At 35.6% G+C, this 16,527-nt stretch overlaps 1 protein-coding gene across 2 annotated transcripts; it reads left to right on the top strand.

The window, feature by feature from the left end:
- The first annotated feature begins 9,918 nt into the window (after window positions 1–9,918).
- Window positions 9,919–15,842, top strand: LOC143560997 (chaperonin CPN60-like 2, mitochondrial). 2 transcript variants are annotated; one of them, XM_077049163.1, is made up of 17 exons: window positions 9,919–9,979; window positions 10,075–10,102; window positions 10,245–10,376; window positions 10,451–10,610; window positions 10,710–10,885; window positions 11,950–12,045; window positions 12,125–12,229; window positions 12,602–12,688; window positions 12,778–12,867; window positions 12,973–13,053; window positions 13,652–13,720; window positions 13,902–14,075; window positions 14,158–14,257; window positions 14,350–14,453; window positions 14,545–14,650; window positions 14,990–15,068; window positions 15,530–15,842. In XM_077049163.1, exons 1-17 carry the CDS (start codon window positions 9,939–9,941, stop codon window positions 15,639–15,641), a joined length of 1,740 nt encoding a protein of 579 aa, XP_076905278.1. In that variant the 5' UTR covers window positions 9,919–9,938; the 3' UTR covers window positions 15,642–15,842. The 2 variants fall into 2 exon arrangements, with proteins under 2 accessions (XP_076905278.1, XP_076905280.1); XM_077049165.1 differs by having other exon boundaries at window positions 9,939–9,979; window positions 10,075–10,096.
- The last annotated feature ends 685 nt before the right edge of the window (window positions 15,843–16,527 follow it).

Here is a 16,527-nt window from a genome sequence, read left to right as displayed (position 1 = left end):
TGTTTCGTTATATATTTGTTTAAGAATCGACATAATTCTAATACCATTTCTTTTGTCCAATTTTCTCTTTTCCCTTTCTCTTTTTTGAAATCCATCTAGTAACCATGCATACATATATACACAATTTAAAAAAATAAAAAAAATAATTATAATCAGCTACAAACATATGTTGCAAATATTAAGCATGTTTAAACACAATATGTCCACAATCTAGGTTTAAGCACAAGTAAAATCATAAACTTTTGTGTGTGTGAAATAGATAGAAACATGACAAAGGAAAACATGAAATTTTGGAGTAGAAACCCGCAAGTAAAAAAAAAGAACCAAAAAACGAAGAAAAAACCCACCAATAAAAGGAATCGACCATGGTTTCTCAAAGTAGGAAGAAGGGATCCTTACCACTAGACAATTGCACTAAATTCAACAAATAATGAACTGGAAAAGCAAACCTAATAAAAAAGTTTCATGGTAAATTAAGTTCTAATCACTAAGTATAACTTTTCATTAGGCAAGATGTTATAGGATGACCTATTATATATATACTAATTCTCAACTTTCGGTAATCTCACACTTTGCTACTATTCATGTCATTGTCATTCTTTACTTAACACGTGTACAAACAACACTAATTCCAATTATAGCAGTTACTATAGGTTCTCAAACTTTCTAGCATAGGTCACAAACTCACAATCACAAATTCACAATTTTAGACTCCAGTCCGGCCAACAGCACTGCCGGCAACGTACGATCACCGTTCAGGTTTGACTGAATAAAACCAAATCTGCCGATTTTGATATTCTGTTATGGGTTGTTCTGGTTATTACCTGAAGCAATAACGCAAAATCAACACTTTCATATAATTGTTATTAGGGGCAATTTTGGCATTTTACACATTTAATTACTTACGAGCATGTAGTTCAACTTCTTTTTATAGATTCGCAAATTCATGTAGGGTTTATTATATTTCTATCTACAGTTTGTGTCATTATTAACTAACGATCTTCACATTGTTGGCCTTTTACATTTGTTATTACAGTTTTATGTTTTCTTACTGTGCATTATTTGATTTCTGTTGGGTCTTCAATGTGCAGGTATTTTCGTTTATTGCGTTGGATTTCATTATTTGAATGGTTGGAGCTAGGTAATTTCTGGTCACTATAATTTGGTAAAAACAACCTCACCAATATTGATTGAGGAACTTTCAATATATAGAACAAATTACAACAAACTCTCCATTATTCTAGGAGAATTACCAAAGATAAAGATTACCCCAATAAATGCAATAATACACATGATTATTTCCTAATACCCCCTTCAATCTGAAAAGTGGCGAACCGAGACGAAGCATGGCACGAAAAGTCTCAAATGGAGCGCGCAGAAGACTCTTTGTAAAAATATCAGCCACCTGAAGATTGGTCGGGACAAACTTGGTACAAAGTTTTCCAGATGTGACAAGTTCTCTAATAAAATGATAATCAAGATTAGGGATGGCAACGGGGCGGTTTCGGGGCGGGGAATGCCAATCCCATACCCGCCCCGGTTTATAAAACCCATTACCAAAACCGTCTAAAAACCCGCGGGGACTAAACGGGGAATCCCCATCGGGGATTCGGGGAAAACCGCGGGTATTCGGGGAACCCGTCTAGCATAAATGGTTTTTAAACGGGCTAAATTCCCCGTGGGGATCCCCATTTAACCGTCGGGTTCACCGTTTAAAACCCGATTGTAAGAAAATGATACAAAATTACAATACAATATTAATACACAAAAAGTTCAATATCCAAACACATTACACATACAAAAGACATTATTAATACATAAAAATGTTTATTTCTCCCATCACAACGGAAATTAACTTCATGATTGATCCTTCTTACACGTCCATACCGCACCCATTCAACCATTCAAACACTTGTCACGCCGAATGGCGAGTCCGGCGACTGCAGAATGGGGAACGGCGACTGCAGAATGGCGAGTCGGGCTGTGAGATCAGAGATGCGCGGCGGCGTGCGGGCGGGAGGTTGTTCTAGGGTTAGGGTAAATGGCCAAATGGGAAAGTAGGAAACTGGTTTTAAACGGGTATACGGGAAAATGGGTTAGGCAGCCTTATTGGGAAAATAAATAATAAATAATATATTATATATAAATATAAAAATTATATTTAATTAAACGGGTTTTAAACGGGTATACGGGCCGGGTATACGGGGCGGGTACAGGCTATACCATACCCGCCCCGAACCCGATTAACTTAAACGGGGAAACCCCGAACCCGGACCCGTCCCCGATTAAGTGTCCCCGAACCCGCCCCGTTCGGGGCGGGTTTCGGTTTTCCCCATCGGGTTTGGTTTTTTTTGCCATCCCTAATCAAGATCAATATGCTTGGCCCTTTTATGAGATACTGGATTCTGAGTCATGAAAAGAGCACTTTTGTTGTTACAAAGAAGGGTCGGTCGATCAGGAGGTAGAGCTCGCAACTCTTGAAGAAGATGAGTAATCCAAACAATTTCGGCAGCAATATTAGCTATCGCTCGGTATTCAGATTCACAACTAGATCGAGACATAGTTGGTTGTTTCTTGGCACTCCAGGAGACAAGATTACCACCAATAAAAATAGAGTAGCCATACGTTGACCGGTGAGTCCCAATGCACCGAGCCCAATCTGCATCTGAGAATCCAACAATGGAGGATCTGTGATTACTACTGAATGTGAGGCCAAACGATAAGGTGCTTTTAACATATCTGAGAATATGTTTGACAGACTGAAAATGATCAACTGCTGGTGCATGAAGAAACTGACAAACCTGGTTAACTGCATAAGACAAGTCGGGTCTGGTGATGGTCAGATATTGAAGAGCTCCAACCAACGAACGGTACCGAGTGGGATCGGAAAAAAGATCACCTTGAGTTGTGAACGACTCATGTGGTGCAAGTGGAGTAGGAGCAGATTTGGAATCTAACAATTCTGCTCATTGAAGAATGTCGGTTGCATATTTGGTTTAATGGAGAAACAAACCAGTATCCGTATAAGCAACCTCAAGACCCAAAAAATAGCTTAAGTCACCAAGATCCTTAATAGAAAACTCATGATTAAGTGCGAAGATGAAGGAATTGAAAACCACCTCATTGTTACACGTGAGAATCAAGTCATCAACATAAACGAGTAAGTACATGACAGATTTATCCTTCGAAAAAATAAAGAGAGAAGTGTCCGCCCGGATACATAAGAAGCCGTAAGAGAGAAGGAAAGTGCTTAAGTGTTGGAACCAAGCGCGTGGAGCTTGCTTCAAACCATACAGTGCCTTGTTTCAACGATAAATGTGATTGGGAAACTAAAGATCAAAAAATCCAGGAGGTTGCTCCATAAAAACTATCTCAGATAAATTGCCATGCAGAAAGGCATTTTTGACATCTAATTAGTGCAACTTCCAATTGTGAAGAACAACAATGGAAAGAACAATACGCACCGTTGAGGCCTTAACAACCGGGCTGAAGGTGAGCGAGTAATCGAGCCCGGGAATTTGAGTGAAACCTTGAGCAACAAGATGGGCCTTAAACCGTTCAACAGACCCATCAGAGTGATACTTTGTACGGAAATCCCATTTAGATCCAACGATATTAGTATCGGTGGGACATGGTACCAATGTCCATGTGTTATTGTGATGAAGAGCATCAATTTCGTCTTGCATGGTGGCAACCCATTGTAGGTTTTTGGCTGCCGATTTATAACTACGGGGCTCTGAAATGGATGAAAGGGCAACATGTAATGGGTGAGTGGCTAAGGAGGCAAGATCAGCAACGTGCTTCCTTTTAGAAATGCCCGATTTCGCCTTTTTTTTCATTGGATGAGTGGAGGTAGCTGTAGCATGGTTGGGTTCGGAGTGAGCAGGGGCATGTGGTGGTGGCATCGAGTGGGGTGGGCTGCTAGGTGGTGGGGATATCGGATGGACTGGGTTGTTGGGTGGATGAGACGGATTAAGGTGATGATGTGGGCTTGGAGGAGGAATGGATGGGCTTGATGTGGGGGCTGCTGGAAGAGGCTTAATGGTCTGGGCTGTAGGTTGGGCCGTAGGTGTTTGGGATGGAAAGGTAGTAGTGGGACTATTTTGCAAGGTGATATGGGAACAGTGGTGAGAGGTGTGATTTGGGGTTTGTTCAGTGTAGGCAAAAACATTGAAGCGTTCCTAGAGAGGTCATCCAAGAAGCTTGTGATTTGGAGTGTATTGAGATCAGTTGTTTGTTTCCCTTTAAAAGGAAAAACGGTTTCATTAAATCTAGCATGTCGAGTAATATAAATCCGAGACGTTGAAGGATCAAGACACTGATAGCCTTTGTGTTATGTACTGTAACCAATAAAAACACATGGAATGCTACGTGGTTCAAGTTTGTGCTTAGAGTAGTCCCTTAAATATGGAAAAACTTGACATCCATAAGTCCGCAAATTAGCATATTGAGGTTGTTGGGAAAAAAGAGCTACAAATGGCGACTTGTTAGCTAATGTTGGAGTACGCAAGCGATTAATGAGATAAGTGGCCGAAGCGAAGGCTTCTACCCAATAAGAGACCAGAACACGTGCATTCAAAAGCATAGCCAAACCCGTCTCCACAATATGACGATGCTTCTGTTTCGCTCGCCATTTTTGTTCCGGTGTGTACGGACATGAGAAGCGATGAAACGTGCCATTGTCTTCAAAAAATTTTCGGACGGTGTGATTGAAAAATTCCGCACCCCCATCACTTTGAAAAACTTTTATTTTAAGGGATCATTGCGTTTAAACTAGATTAATAAAAGATGATAATACGCCATAAACCCATTTTTAGTTTTAAGCGGGTATTTCAAGTAAATCTTGAAAAATTATCCATAAAAGCCACATAGTATCTAAAACCATCTCTAGAACAAACGGGAGCCGGTCCCCACAAATCACAATGAACCAAATCCAAAGGATGCAATGCACGTTTAATATTAAGTTCAAAAGGCAAACGATGACTTTTTGAAAGTTCACAAGGTGTGCAAATAACAGGTTTAAAAGAGAAATAATATTAAGGCGACACGTGACCTAGAAGAGCATGCCATAGCTCATATGAAGCACGTGGTGAAGCACCCGAGGAAGCGACCAAAGCCTGAGAATCATTCTTTAGAACATAAAGACCATTTTCGCACACACCTCTAGCGAGAACCCTTTTTGTTTTCCGATCCTGAATATGAAAAAACGGTTGAGAAAATAAAACGTCAACCGGATGATCCGAGGTTAGCTTGCTCACTGATAACAAACGCTTAGTAAGGTTAGGAATAACCAAAATATCACGTAATAATAAATTATTTGAAATAGTCGATTCTCCCAAGTGTGTGACTGGTAAGGATTTACCATTACCAAAAAACACATGTGAGTTACCTTGATAAGGAGTCGCGTGATCAAGATTTTCAAACGAGGGTGCCGTATGATCAGTAGCTCCAGAATCTACATTCCAATTCGGGAAATAGCATTGACATGACATTGGGCATGAAAGGCTTTAGACAATGCTTCATCTGTGAGACCCGATCCAGTGGCATAGGAGTGAAGATTTGGACAATTGTTGGCATAGTGTCCCATCTTATGGCATAATTGGCAGGGATTTGAGTTTCTGTTTTGGAACCTGCCTCCACTTCCACGGGTGTTATAAGATGTACGATTCTGAGAACCACCTTCACGACTATAGTGATTCCCACGGCCATTATTATGGCCACGATATTGTCCACGGGAGAAAGAAGATCTGCCCTCTTGAGCATGAAAAGCAACAGCTGAGGAGCCCGAACCGTGAATTAATTGAAGGAAGAGCTCATGACCCTCCGCTTGAGAAAGAAGATCCCGAAGTGAGGGGCTGGTTTTATTTCCCGTATAGTGGTCGAAAAATTCTCGAACGATGGCCCGAGACCACACAAAAAATAGTGAACTTTGTCACGTTCCAATACCAGCTGACCTATAGCTGCAAGTTGATCACAAACCGTTTTGAATTTCTTCCCAAAATCAAGGACAGAAGAGGAACCTTTTGTGAGAACACGAAGACTATCAAAGAGAGAATAGGCGCGTTCAATGGATGAATTGGCATAGGCACTTTCAAGAGTCGCCCGTATGAGATGAGCACTAGAAATCCCAAGAACTTCTGCAGCCGATTCTTCGGTTAGAGAAGCATTAAGAAGAATGATAGATTAATGCTCATTTTCTTCCCATACAGCAGTAGCGGGATTAGGTTCTGTTTTGTTGTCGGCCGTAATAAGAGGAGCCGGTTTGACGGAGGTGCCATCAATATGGCCAGACAGCTTATGAAAAGCAAAAACGAGGAGCATATGACTACGCCACAATAAATAGTTGGTTGAGGTAAGCTTCATATTGATCATATAAAGCATGGAGGTAATGGAGGAATCATGTGAAGTGGAAGAAGATGAGGAGGAGGCCGTAGACATGATGAAGAAGATGCCCAGGAACCGGCGGCAGTAGGGTTGAGAGAAGGGAAAGGAGTGGTGGTGGGAGTATTTTAGCCTAATACCATATAATTTGGTAAAAAAAACCTCACTAATATTGATTGAGGAACTTTCAATATATAGAACAAATTACAACAAACTCTCCATTATTCTAGAAGAATTACCAAAGATAAAGATTACACCAATAAATGCAATAATACACATGATTATTTCCTAATAGTCAAATGCTTCAAAAGTTATTGAAAATTGGACATAATATAGTAGTGGCACAGACTATCATTTTGGGACAAATTTTTTAATGTGTCATTTTTGACAACTTCAAACATTTTTTTTTGTTTTTTTACTGTCTATTGAGTAAAACCAACATCATATTATAAAAAAGATTAACTGATAAGACGAATACATGGGATATTGAAATAGACGATCTAAATTCTACAAAAGAGGAACACATTTGATGGATACGGATGCACAAGGAAAGGAAGTTCGTGTTCAGAGTTGGAGGATTAAACGACAGCCTGATGCATTCCAAGAAAGAATCTCATACACTTAAGCAAGTTGAGCTGGCATAATCCACTGTAAGAAAGTGACTCTGACTTGGTATAGAACATACTATTGTATTATTGGATAATGATTCTTTTATTGTAAAGACAACATAAACTTTATATTATTTTGTATTTATTTAAAAAGCTATGTTTGAGGAACTTTCTAATGAACACGTAATGAAAAATCGACACACTTCATGGTTTAACGTGTTGCAGCGCAACACGCGCGGGTCACATTACTAGTTTAACCTATCAAGCGTTATATGTTTCTAACGGGCCGAAGAGGACTGCACGTTCAGGTCAGACTTGAGCTTCAAAAGATGTAATTTTGATAACGGATCAACTTTCAGTTTTTCATGTTACTGGTCAGTTTGTTTTTTGTTACGGGTCAATAGTATTTAAGAATATTTGTAGGAGGATTGATTTACTGAATCTTTTTTTAAATATTTGCAACTTAAACGGGCGGACCACGCTAATTTTGAGCCAGAATTCAAAGTTTTGGTCAAAAGAGACATTTCAGACATATTTGTTTTAATTATAAACGGGTCAGGTTTGGCAGGTTATTTTGACAACTCAATTCAGGTTTGTTTGCTAACATGTTGCATATAATGGCCATTTGGGAATTTTTTACATTATTTTGCATGTCACCCCACCACAAAAAAAATATACATCAGTTAAATTTTTCATGGGCTGTAGTTTGTTGAACCAGAAATTGTTCCCTTAATGTTGAATATTCTAATTACTTCAAAAGGAAAACGTTAGGTTCTATGATCAACTTTTTGTTTCCTGAATGTTGAATATTCTAATCACCTAAGAAGTAATTTGAGTTTAAAAATTAATGTGAGTATATTGATGCAAAATAAGTGAGTACATGTTTGATTCGGTACGGGTTCCGTTCACAGCGGGCCATGATTATAAAATGTTGAGAACCTTATTTCATTCCTTCAGCTTATGGAACTAAGTTATCACAAATAATACAAGCAAGTTGATTATCAGTCATACCAGACTTAGGGGTGTAAACGAGCCGAGAAGCTCACGAGCTACTCGAGATCGGCTCGTGTAAAACCTCGATCGAGCCCAAGCTCAAGTCTAAAAGTAAGCTCGTTTAATAAACGAGCCAAAGCTTCACTTATCGAGCTCGAGCCGGCTCGCGAGCCTAAACGATTTCGAGTTAATATTAAATAAATAATCAGTTCTCCCTATATTTTTTAACAATTTATTATATTTTGCCCTATATACTAATGTTGAAAGTCCCTATAATTGAAGTCCCTGGCATTTCTTTTCAGATTTCTAAATATATACATCAATTTCACGAAACATACATAAACATGATTATCAAGTAAAGAGCTTCAGATTTCTAATACTTTTGTTAAATCAAAACATATAAGTAGTTTGACATTCAAGATATACGATATGATTTATTATAATATCATCTACAATCTAATTTTGTATTCATCATTATAGATTACATAGAAAATTGAGCCAAAATTCTGCAGAATTTAGTTTCATAAGGATAATGATCCAAAGCAGTTGAAGATCTAAATCATCAATTAAAATCAAATTCGTCGATGCACACGGTTACGTATCATCAATAATCATCAATCAAATTGTAACAATATATATCGTGCGTAATCAATGAAATAAAAAACAAGTAATAATCAAAGATCAGATTTCATACCTTTAAGCTTGCTTGAAGAAACGTGAAGGAGTGTATAGAATCAGAAAAGCTGTTAGTTTGGATTGATAATTGATAAAGACATGAAGGAAGGTGGGATAGAATAAAATATATACAGGGAGGTTATTTAGGTAATTATATCCTAAAAGCTTGTAGACTTTTATAAACGCTACTATCAAGAGCGTTTTAACATGGAGCTTTTTTTCTAATATAAAAGCTTTAGGGTATGTTAGGCAAAACTAGCCGGTAGCTGTAGCTTTTTAGATATATTTAGATGTTTGACAGAGTAGCTGAAACTTTTAATAAAATGTATAAAATTAATAAAATGAGCATAACTAAAAACAATAATAGTAAATGTATTTATTTTAGAATGTTATTTAAGTAAAGTAAAATGCTAAAAGCTTGTAGATTTTTCTAATCGCTATTAGTAGAAGCTTTAAACTTTTTCTCCTGACCTAATTAAGCTCCTTGAATCAAACAAGGCTTTTAATTGAGTATGACTCCTGACCTAATCAAACTCCTTGAATCAAACAAGACTTTTAATTGAATATGAGTTTTTTCTTAAAAGCCTGAAGCTGCTAAAAGCTTCCTGCCAAACATACCCTCAAGCTCCTCTAACTAGACTCTAACCAAACAAGACTTTTTATTAAATAGAAGTTTTATCTTAAAAGTTTGTAGCTAGATACTCGCTCTTTGCCAAACATACCCGTCACGTGAGGGGAAAAACATTAACAAAACGGGTCTGGGCACCCCAAATCAGATCCACATCTGACCCGAATTAAGCAGTAACATGTTTTCCCGAGTCTTATTTAAAGAGGGAAAGGGAAGGAAAGGAGAAGAAAATGTGAAGGAATCATGTTCCATAGATTTTTTAAGGGTGGGAGGGGAGGGGAGGGGAGGGGAAGGAAGAGAAAATACTAGAAAATTTAAGTGTATAATCATCTTTCCAAATAAAGAGATTATGAGAGAAAATGTGTTTGTATCATTAATTGTCTATTAACTCCTACATTTTCTTTCTCTTTCCTTCCATTTTCATTAAACTAATGAACAAAATAAAGTGACACGTTTCCTCCCATTTTTTCTTTTCTCTTTTAATTCTCTTCTTTTCTTTTCTCTCTCCATGAAACTCGGTGTAAATATTATTATTTTGAAAGCTTTTAGCATAAACCCTAATTTGTAAAACCCCTAGTAGGTCAGTGGTATTTCACATTGAGTGTTGTTATCATCAAATTGATTCTTGTGTTGTTGGATTCTGATCGTTAGCCATGTATCGAGTGGCCGCAGCAGCAGTGTCTTCCTCGATCAGGTAATCCACAAGTAACATTCACTTCATAATCATATATTATTCGCCCCTTCATAATTAGAAAATTATTAATCTGATTAATTGATTGCTGCTTGTAGGTCCTCGACATCAAGGAAGCTGGTAATGGTAAGAATCCCCTTCATTTCCTCATTATGCTCCACTTCATACATCATTAATTATTAATCTACACTACATTCATTCAACTCTACACGAACATAACCACTTTTGGAATTCATTTTAAATCTTCATTTTCTGTAAATACTGGAAGGCATCTGGTACAGTTATATGGAGCAGAAACTATGTTGCAAAAGATATCCAGTTTGGAACCAGGGCTCGGGCTGCGATGTTGCTTGGTGTGAACCAGCTTGCTGAAGCTGTAAAAGTCACAATGGGACCCAAGGTTTCATGTTTTTGAATTAAGACTTCAAGAGTTCTTTTGTTCATTTCACTGTTTTTTTTGTGTATCGCAATCAGGGGCGTAATGTTATTATCGAGCAAAGTTTTGGAAGTCCAAAGGTCACAAAAGATGGCGTAACTGTAGCCAAAAGCATCAACTTTGAGGATAAGTTGAAAAATGTTGGTGCTAATTTGGTGAAACAGGTTGCCAGTGCAACTAATTCTACTGCTGGAGATGGTATATGTTTCACACATCGTTGTGCTATTTATAATGTTGTGTTAACACTATGTTATGTGCTAAGATCTCCTTTAATGATATATGATGATGTTATCACAGGTACAACATGTGCTACTGTTTTGACTCAAGCAATATTCAATGAAGGTTGCAAATCTGTAGCTGCAGGTGTAAATGTCATGGATTTACGAAGTGGTATCAATATGGCAGTAAATGCTGTTATAACTGAACTGAAAAGTCAAGCGTTGATGATTAGTACGCCAGAAGAAATTACACAGGTTTTGTATTTTTCTACTACTGAATGTTAAGGACTTGAAGTTACAGTAATTGGTTTTTAGTGTTTGAATAAACAGATTTGCTTCTGATTATCTGAGCATCTATGATAATCATTTTATGCTGAAATAAAATTGATTTATCTTACAATAAAAAGATTACATATTTACCTCTTCTTATAGCTACATTTTAACTATTTACTAAGTTCACATGATGTCATGCCTATTTCATAAAAATGTATTTTTTTTAGTCATTTAATCTAATAATTCTTCATTAATCATTGTTTTCCAGATGACCAAACAACTATTTATCTGATTATTTATGGGTCAATTAATCAATATTATACCCACCACAACAAATCTACTTATCTAATTTAATTTGTTCCTTAAATAATTAAACTTTTCCAAAGACTCAAACAATAGATGGGATATTTAGTTTTATACCAGCTGCAAGAAAACTGATTATCTGTTTAATAAAAGAATTACACATTTCTTTTGAACTTAATTCGATTTTATTTTACTCACGTTTCACAAGATCCATCTCCCATTTCACAAGCATGTCGTTTTGTCGTCTTATACTCATATATATTTAGGCTTTTAAGTAATTGAGTTTTCCAAACACTAAAAAATAACTGACCAGATGCTCGGTTTTGGATAATCAGTTTTATTGGCTAAAAACGTAAAACAGAAGTGATTGTCTAATATAACATAATTTTACATATTCTACTCTTTTCACCTAATTTGGTGGACATTTTACTTTAGTTTCACAACTCTTCTCGTATTTCATAAGAATACCTTTCTTGCCATTTTATTGTTAGTTTATTAACTAATCTTAATTTGTTTTACATTTAAGCAACTGATCAGATAATCAGTTTTGCATAATAAGTTTTATACCGGCTGCAACAAAACTAATAGTGTAAAAATAACATCATATTAAATATTTAGCCCTTTGAACCTAATTTGATGGAGGCTTATTCACAAAAAATGTCTTCTTTAGTCATTTTATTTGTTAATTAATCTACCAATTTGTCTTGTATTTAAGTTGTTATCTGGATATATATTTGAATCAGGTAGCCACTATCTCTGCCAATGGAGAACGAGAAATTGGCGAACTGCTGGCAAGAGCTATGGAGAAAGTTGGTAAAGAAGGCGTTATTACCGTTGCTGTAAGAATTTGTTTATTCTTTACCATTCACCAGTATATTATTTAAGAAAAAAAAAACTAATCATCTAATAATCCTGCAGGATGGTAATACTTTGGATAATGAGCTAGAAGTTGTGGAGGGGATGAAGCTAGGCCGGGGTTACATCTCTCCTTATTTTGTTACCGACACAAAGACACAAAAATGTGTACGTGTTTTAAGTTATACGTTATAACTACTTTATTTTAAATTTTTCTTATATTATATAAAAACTTGAAAACACTAAAAACATCATATTTACTCATTTCAAAGTAAAGAACATACATCAGTTTCTTATATTAGTGTTATGCATTGAGATGATTCACAGTAATAATGCTTTGTTTTATTTACAACGGAGTATGGAATATGTGAATATGATATTTTGTATTTTGAAAGGATAATTATTATATTCTGAAATTTAGAAGGATGTATATGAAGTTTTGATCATCTAGAAGGATATATGTATGAAATTTAACTCCATTTTAAAACATTTTGTTATAGTATGTCATATAATGTGAACTTGTGTTTTGCAATTAGGCAGGAATTGGAGCATCCATTGATCTTTATTCATGACAAAAAAATTTCAGACATTAACGCACTTGTCAAAATCTTGGAGATTTCTGTTGAGGTAACTTAGATAGAGACGCTTATTTCGCTTGAATTATTGTTATACCTTTTTTTTTAACCTTTTTATGATCAATTGAATTATTGAAACAGAAACGTAGACCCTTGCTGATTGTGGCTGAAGATATTGAAAGTGAACTACTGGCAATGCTGATCATTAACAAGCGTCAAGCTGGACTTAAGGTTTCAATGCCATTTTTTGATTGTTTATTTAGTGCCACTTTTAACCTTATCGTGATTTTTTTAAATATAAAATCAAGAGAAAATCTATATGATATCAACTTGTAGGTATGTGCAATTAAAACTCCCGGTTTTGGAGATAATAGGAGAGTCAATTTAGAGGATTTGGCAGTGCTTACAGGAGGGGAGGTGAGATAAGCACCATTTTTTTATCACAATTAGGGGTGGGAAACTGGGTGAGTCGGGTAACAGGTTAAAACTGGTTGGGTCAACTGAAGTCTCTTTATGTATGTTTTTAACTCTATAAGTAATAATTTTTTAATATAATCACAAAAACTGTATTATTACGATATTACTATACTACAAAACTTTTAATAAAATGATTTGTAATGTGTTATGAGATTGAATGTATTCTTGATTACTTTCAAGCCACTGGATCTTTTTCTATCTTAGTTAAATCTTTTAACTTAACTAATCTGATATGTTTAAAATAATTTGTAAAACACGTATAGTATTATTTTAGGCACTTGGCCCTATTATATTGATAATCTAAATGCTTTTCATTTGATAAAGTGATTCAAGAGGTTTTAGGCAACTGAATACGGTTTGGATGACTTTTAAACCGTTTGGCCTGTTTCTTTTCTAGCTAACCTATTTAATTTGTTAATATCAAAAGATAATCCAGATTAATCCATTTGTTTGTAAATGGGTCAAAATTGCTACCTCTAATATTCTAATGTAACTGCATAACTTTGTATGTTCATGCACTTATGAGGGTATCATGAAGGTTATAAGCGAGGAACGTGGATTAACCTTAAATGATGTTCGACTTGAGAAACTTGGTACTGCAAAAAAGGTTTGCTCTTTTTTTCTTCTATGCTTGTTATAACTTATAAGTAAACAATTAATGTTTTGTTGATTAGTGGCTGAAACATGTAAGTACATAGTAAAGTATTAAACTAATAACTTAAATTATAAAAATTAAAACTAACAATTATATTGAAACAAATTGCCTATTTAGAGTTTATATGTACCAGGTTACTGTATCTCTTGATGATACTATAATTCTACACGGTGGTGGCGATAAGAAGCAAATTGAAGAAAGATGTGAAGAATTACGGTCAACCATTGAGAATAGTACAGCCATGTTTGACAAAGAGAAAGCTCAAGAGAGGTTGTCGAAGTTGTCAGGTGGCGTTGCAGTCTTCAAGGTATATTTCTTGAATATAGTATTTTCTTTTATTTAACTTGGCTACTCTTACAACTTTTATTTTATCAATTTAATTATTGCAGGTTGGAGGAGCTAGTGAGGCCGAAGTTGGAGAAAGAAAGGATAGGGTAACAGATGCTTTAAATGCCACAAGAGCAGCAGTGGAAGAGGGAATAGTTCCAGGTATGCAAATTCGTGTTTATTTTTTAATCTCATTATTTTCCTTTTCTTGAAATGTTTAGAAGACCTTTTTAATTATATAACTTTATTTGTAGGTGGTGGGGTTGCCCTACTATATGCTACTAGGGTTCTTAAAAGCCTTCAAACTGCAAACGAGGATCAGAAGAGAGGAGTTGAAATAGTTGAAAACGCCCTTAAGGTTATCTCTCTGGATTTTATTTGGTCCAATAATTATCATTAAAAAGGTAAAACCTTTTTTTTCTTTTTATAATCATCTATCTTCTTTATAGGCGCCTACGTTTACAATAATTTCAAATGCCGGTGGTGATGGTGCCACGGTTATTGGCAAACTATTGGAACAAGATGATCTTCATTATGGATTTGATGCAGCCCAAGGTTAGTAAAACTAAACCACTAAAGTATACGTTTATTATGCACAAATTGGGTTCATTAATAAGGGGTGTTTGGGTTTACATTTTGCAACGAATAATATAAGTCATAATATTGTCTAATTTTAACAGCATCAAAAGGTAGAAGTGTATCCAAAAGCTATCTTCTACCTCATGTATAATATGGCACCTGATTTTCTGATTACTATTATTTAAAATCACATAATCACTTTCAGAATGTGTATCCAAACACCCCAAAAGTCTTTCTTTCTTTTGTACCTACAGAAACTGAAATATTTGATGGAGAATACTTTTAACTTGTAAATGTGATTTTTGTGTTTAATAGGCAAATATGTTAACATGGTGAAGGCTGGAATTATAGATCCTCTAAAAGTTGTGAGAACAGCCTTAGTAGACACTGCCAGGTAAATTATTACAAATACGCCCTGGCTCATGAAAATTTAATTACAATAGTGTCAATTATATTAAGTTTTAAAGCTTAAATTGCTCTCTTTTTCCGTCTTTACTGTTATAACGGATAAAGGGGTATCACTTACTGGTGACGGGTCAAAAAATGGGTTTGGGTAAGTTTTAGGACAGGTCAAGACAAGCCGAGTTGACCCACCATCACTTGCCCCTTATGCTCAACCTTTGTGTTGTAGATTCATGGGCCTGATTTCCAACACGCATCAAAAATATTTGAATAGTAAAATTAGGAGGTTGTAGATGCTTTAAAATGATTTTGGGGGCTACCGTGGCTTTTAAAACATTTGACCGGTTTTCTATGTAGCTATTTTTTATTGACACTTGTTTAATGGTCAAATGCTGCAATCATGTTGTGCAATTTATCCTTCATGTGGCTGACAAATGTTGTGCATGCTTGCAGTGTCTCGTTATTGTTGACCACCACAGAGTCAACCATTGTGGATCGTCAAGGAGAGAAAAACCCACTTGCCAATAGGATGCCAAATATGGATGATATGGGAATGGGATATTGATTTTAACTCACAAATTTGACTGCCAGTTTTGTATGTGTTAAAGACAACTCTCATTTTTAATATACATTTTATTAAGTTTCTTTTAGAAAATGTAAAAGATGAAAGTTTATTAAGGCCGAGTGAAGCTCAACCATTAATGATGCATGGTTGAGCTCGGTTCGAGGAAGGATCTTAACTTAATTTAAAGACTTGAAATAGTATGCATAATTTCATGTTTGATTTGAAAGCTTGATATAGTTCAACATATGAGTTCGGGTTGAGTTTTAGTTTAGATGGCTCGAAAAAAGGTCAATTGGTTGCATTTTTAATACTCCCATTCATGTGTGGTTGAAAGAAATTTCAGCTCTGATTTTGTAATGATGATTCATGATTTACTGCATGTATATAGTTGCACTTTTCCAAAAGTGAATAAAATATGTAAATGATAAAAATTGAATGACCAGTTTAGTTTACACGACTAGTTCCAAGTTTCAAATGAGTTCAAAATGTTAAACCAAAAAATTGTAAAAACCAAACAGTGATCGATTGGATCTCAAGCTGGTTGACTTGCTTTGGTTTATAGATTGTTCGGATAATCAAGGGTTTATATAAATATTCCAAAGATATATAATGATTTCAGGTTTTAAGTTATTTTAGGGTGGTCGTCTTGATATGTTGAAATGAATGTTGGAGCTTTTAGGGTTCAATGCATTCTCTTAACCACACCATCCATAATTTTTGTATACAAACATGCCAATTTCAGCTTAACCTGATACGCTAACTTTAAATGGCTAATAATTGTATTGAAAACTAAATTTAAACCCAAAACACCAAGGTCTTGCAACAAACTCGAAAGAAAACCAAAACATAAAGATTGTTCGTTGGCTACCTTTTAAAAATAAATAGA

This window comes from Bidens hawaiensis, unplaced genomic scaffold, assembly GCF_021521415.1.
Source record: "Bidens hawaiensis isolate Kalapana, Puna unplaced genomic scaffold, B.hawaiensis_p1.1 tig00020521_1, whole genome shotgun sequence".
NCBI lineage: Eukaryota > Viridiplantae > Streptophyta > Magnoliopsida > Asterales > Asteraceae > Bidens > Bidens hawaiensis.
The sequence above is the reverse complement of the archived record's forward strand: the minus strand, read 5'-3'. Positions and strand labels throughout refer to the sequence as shown.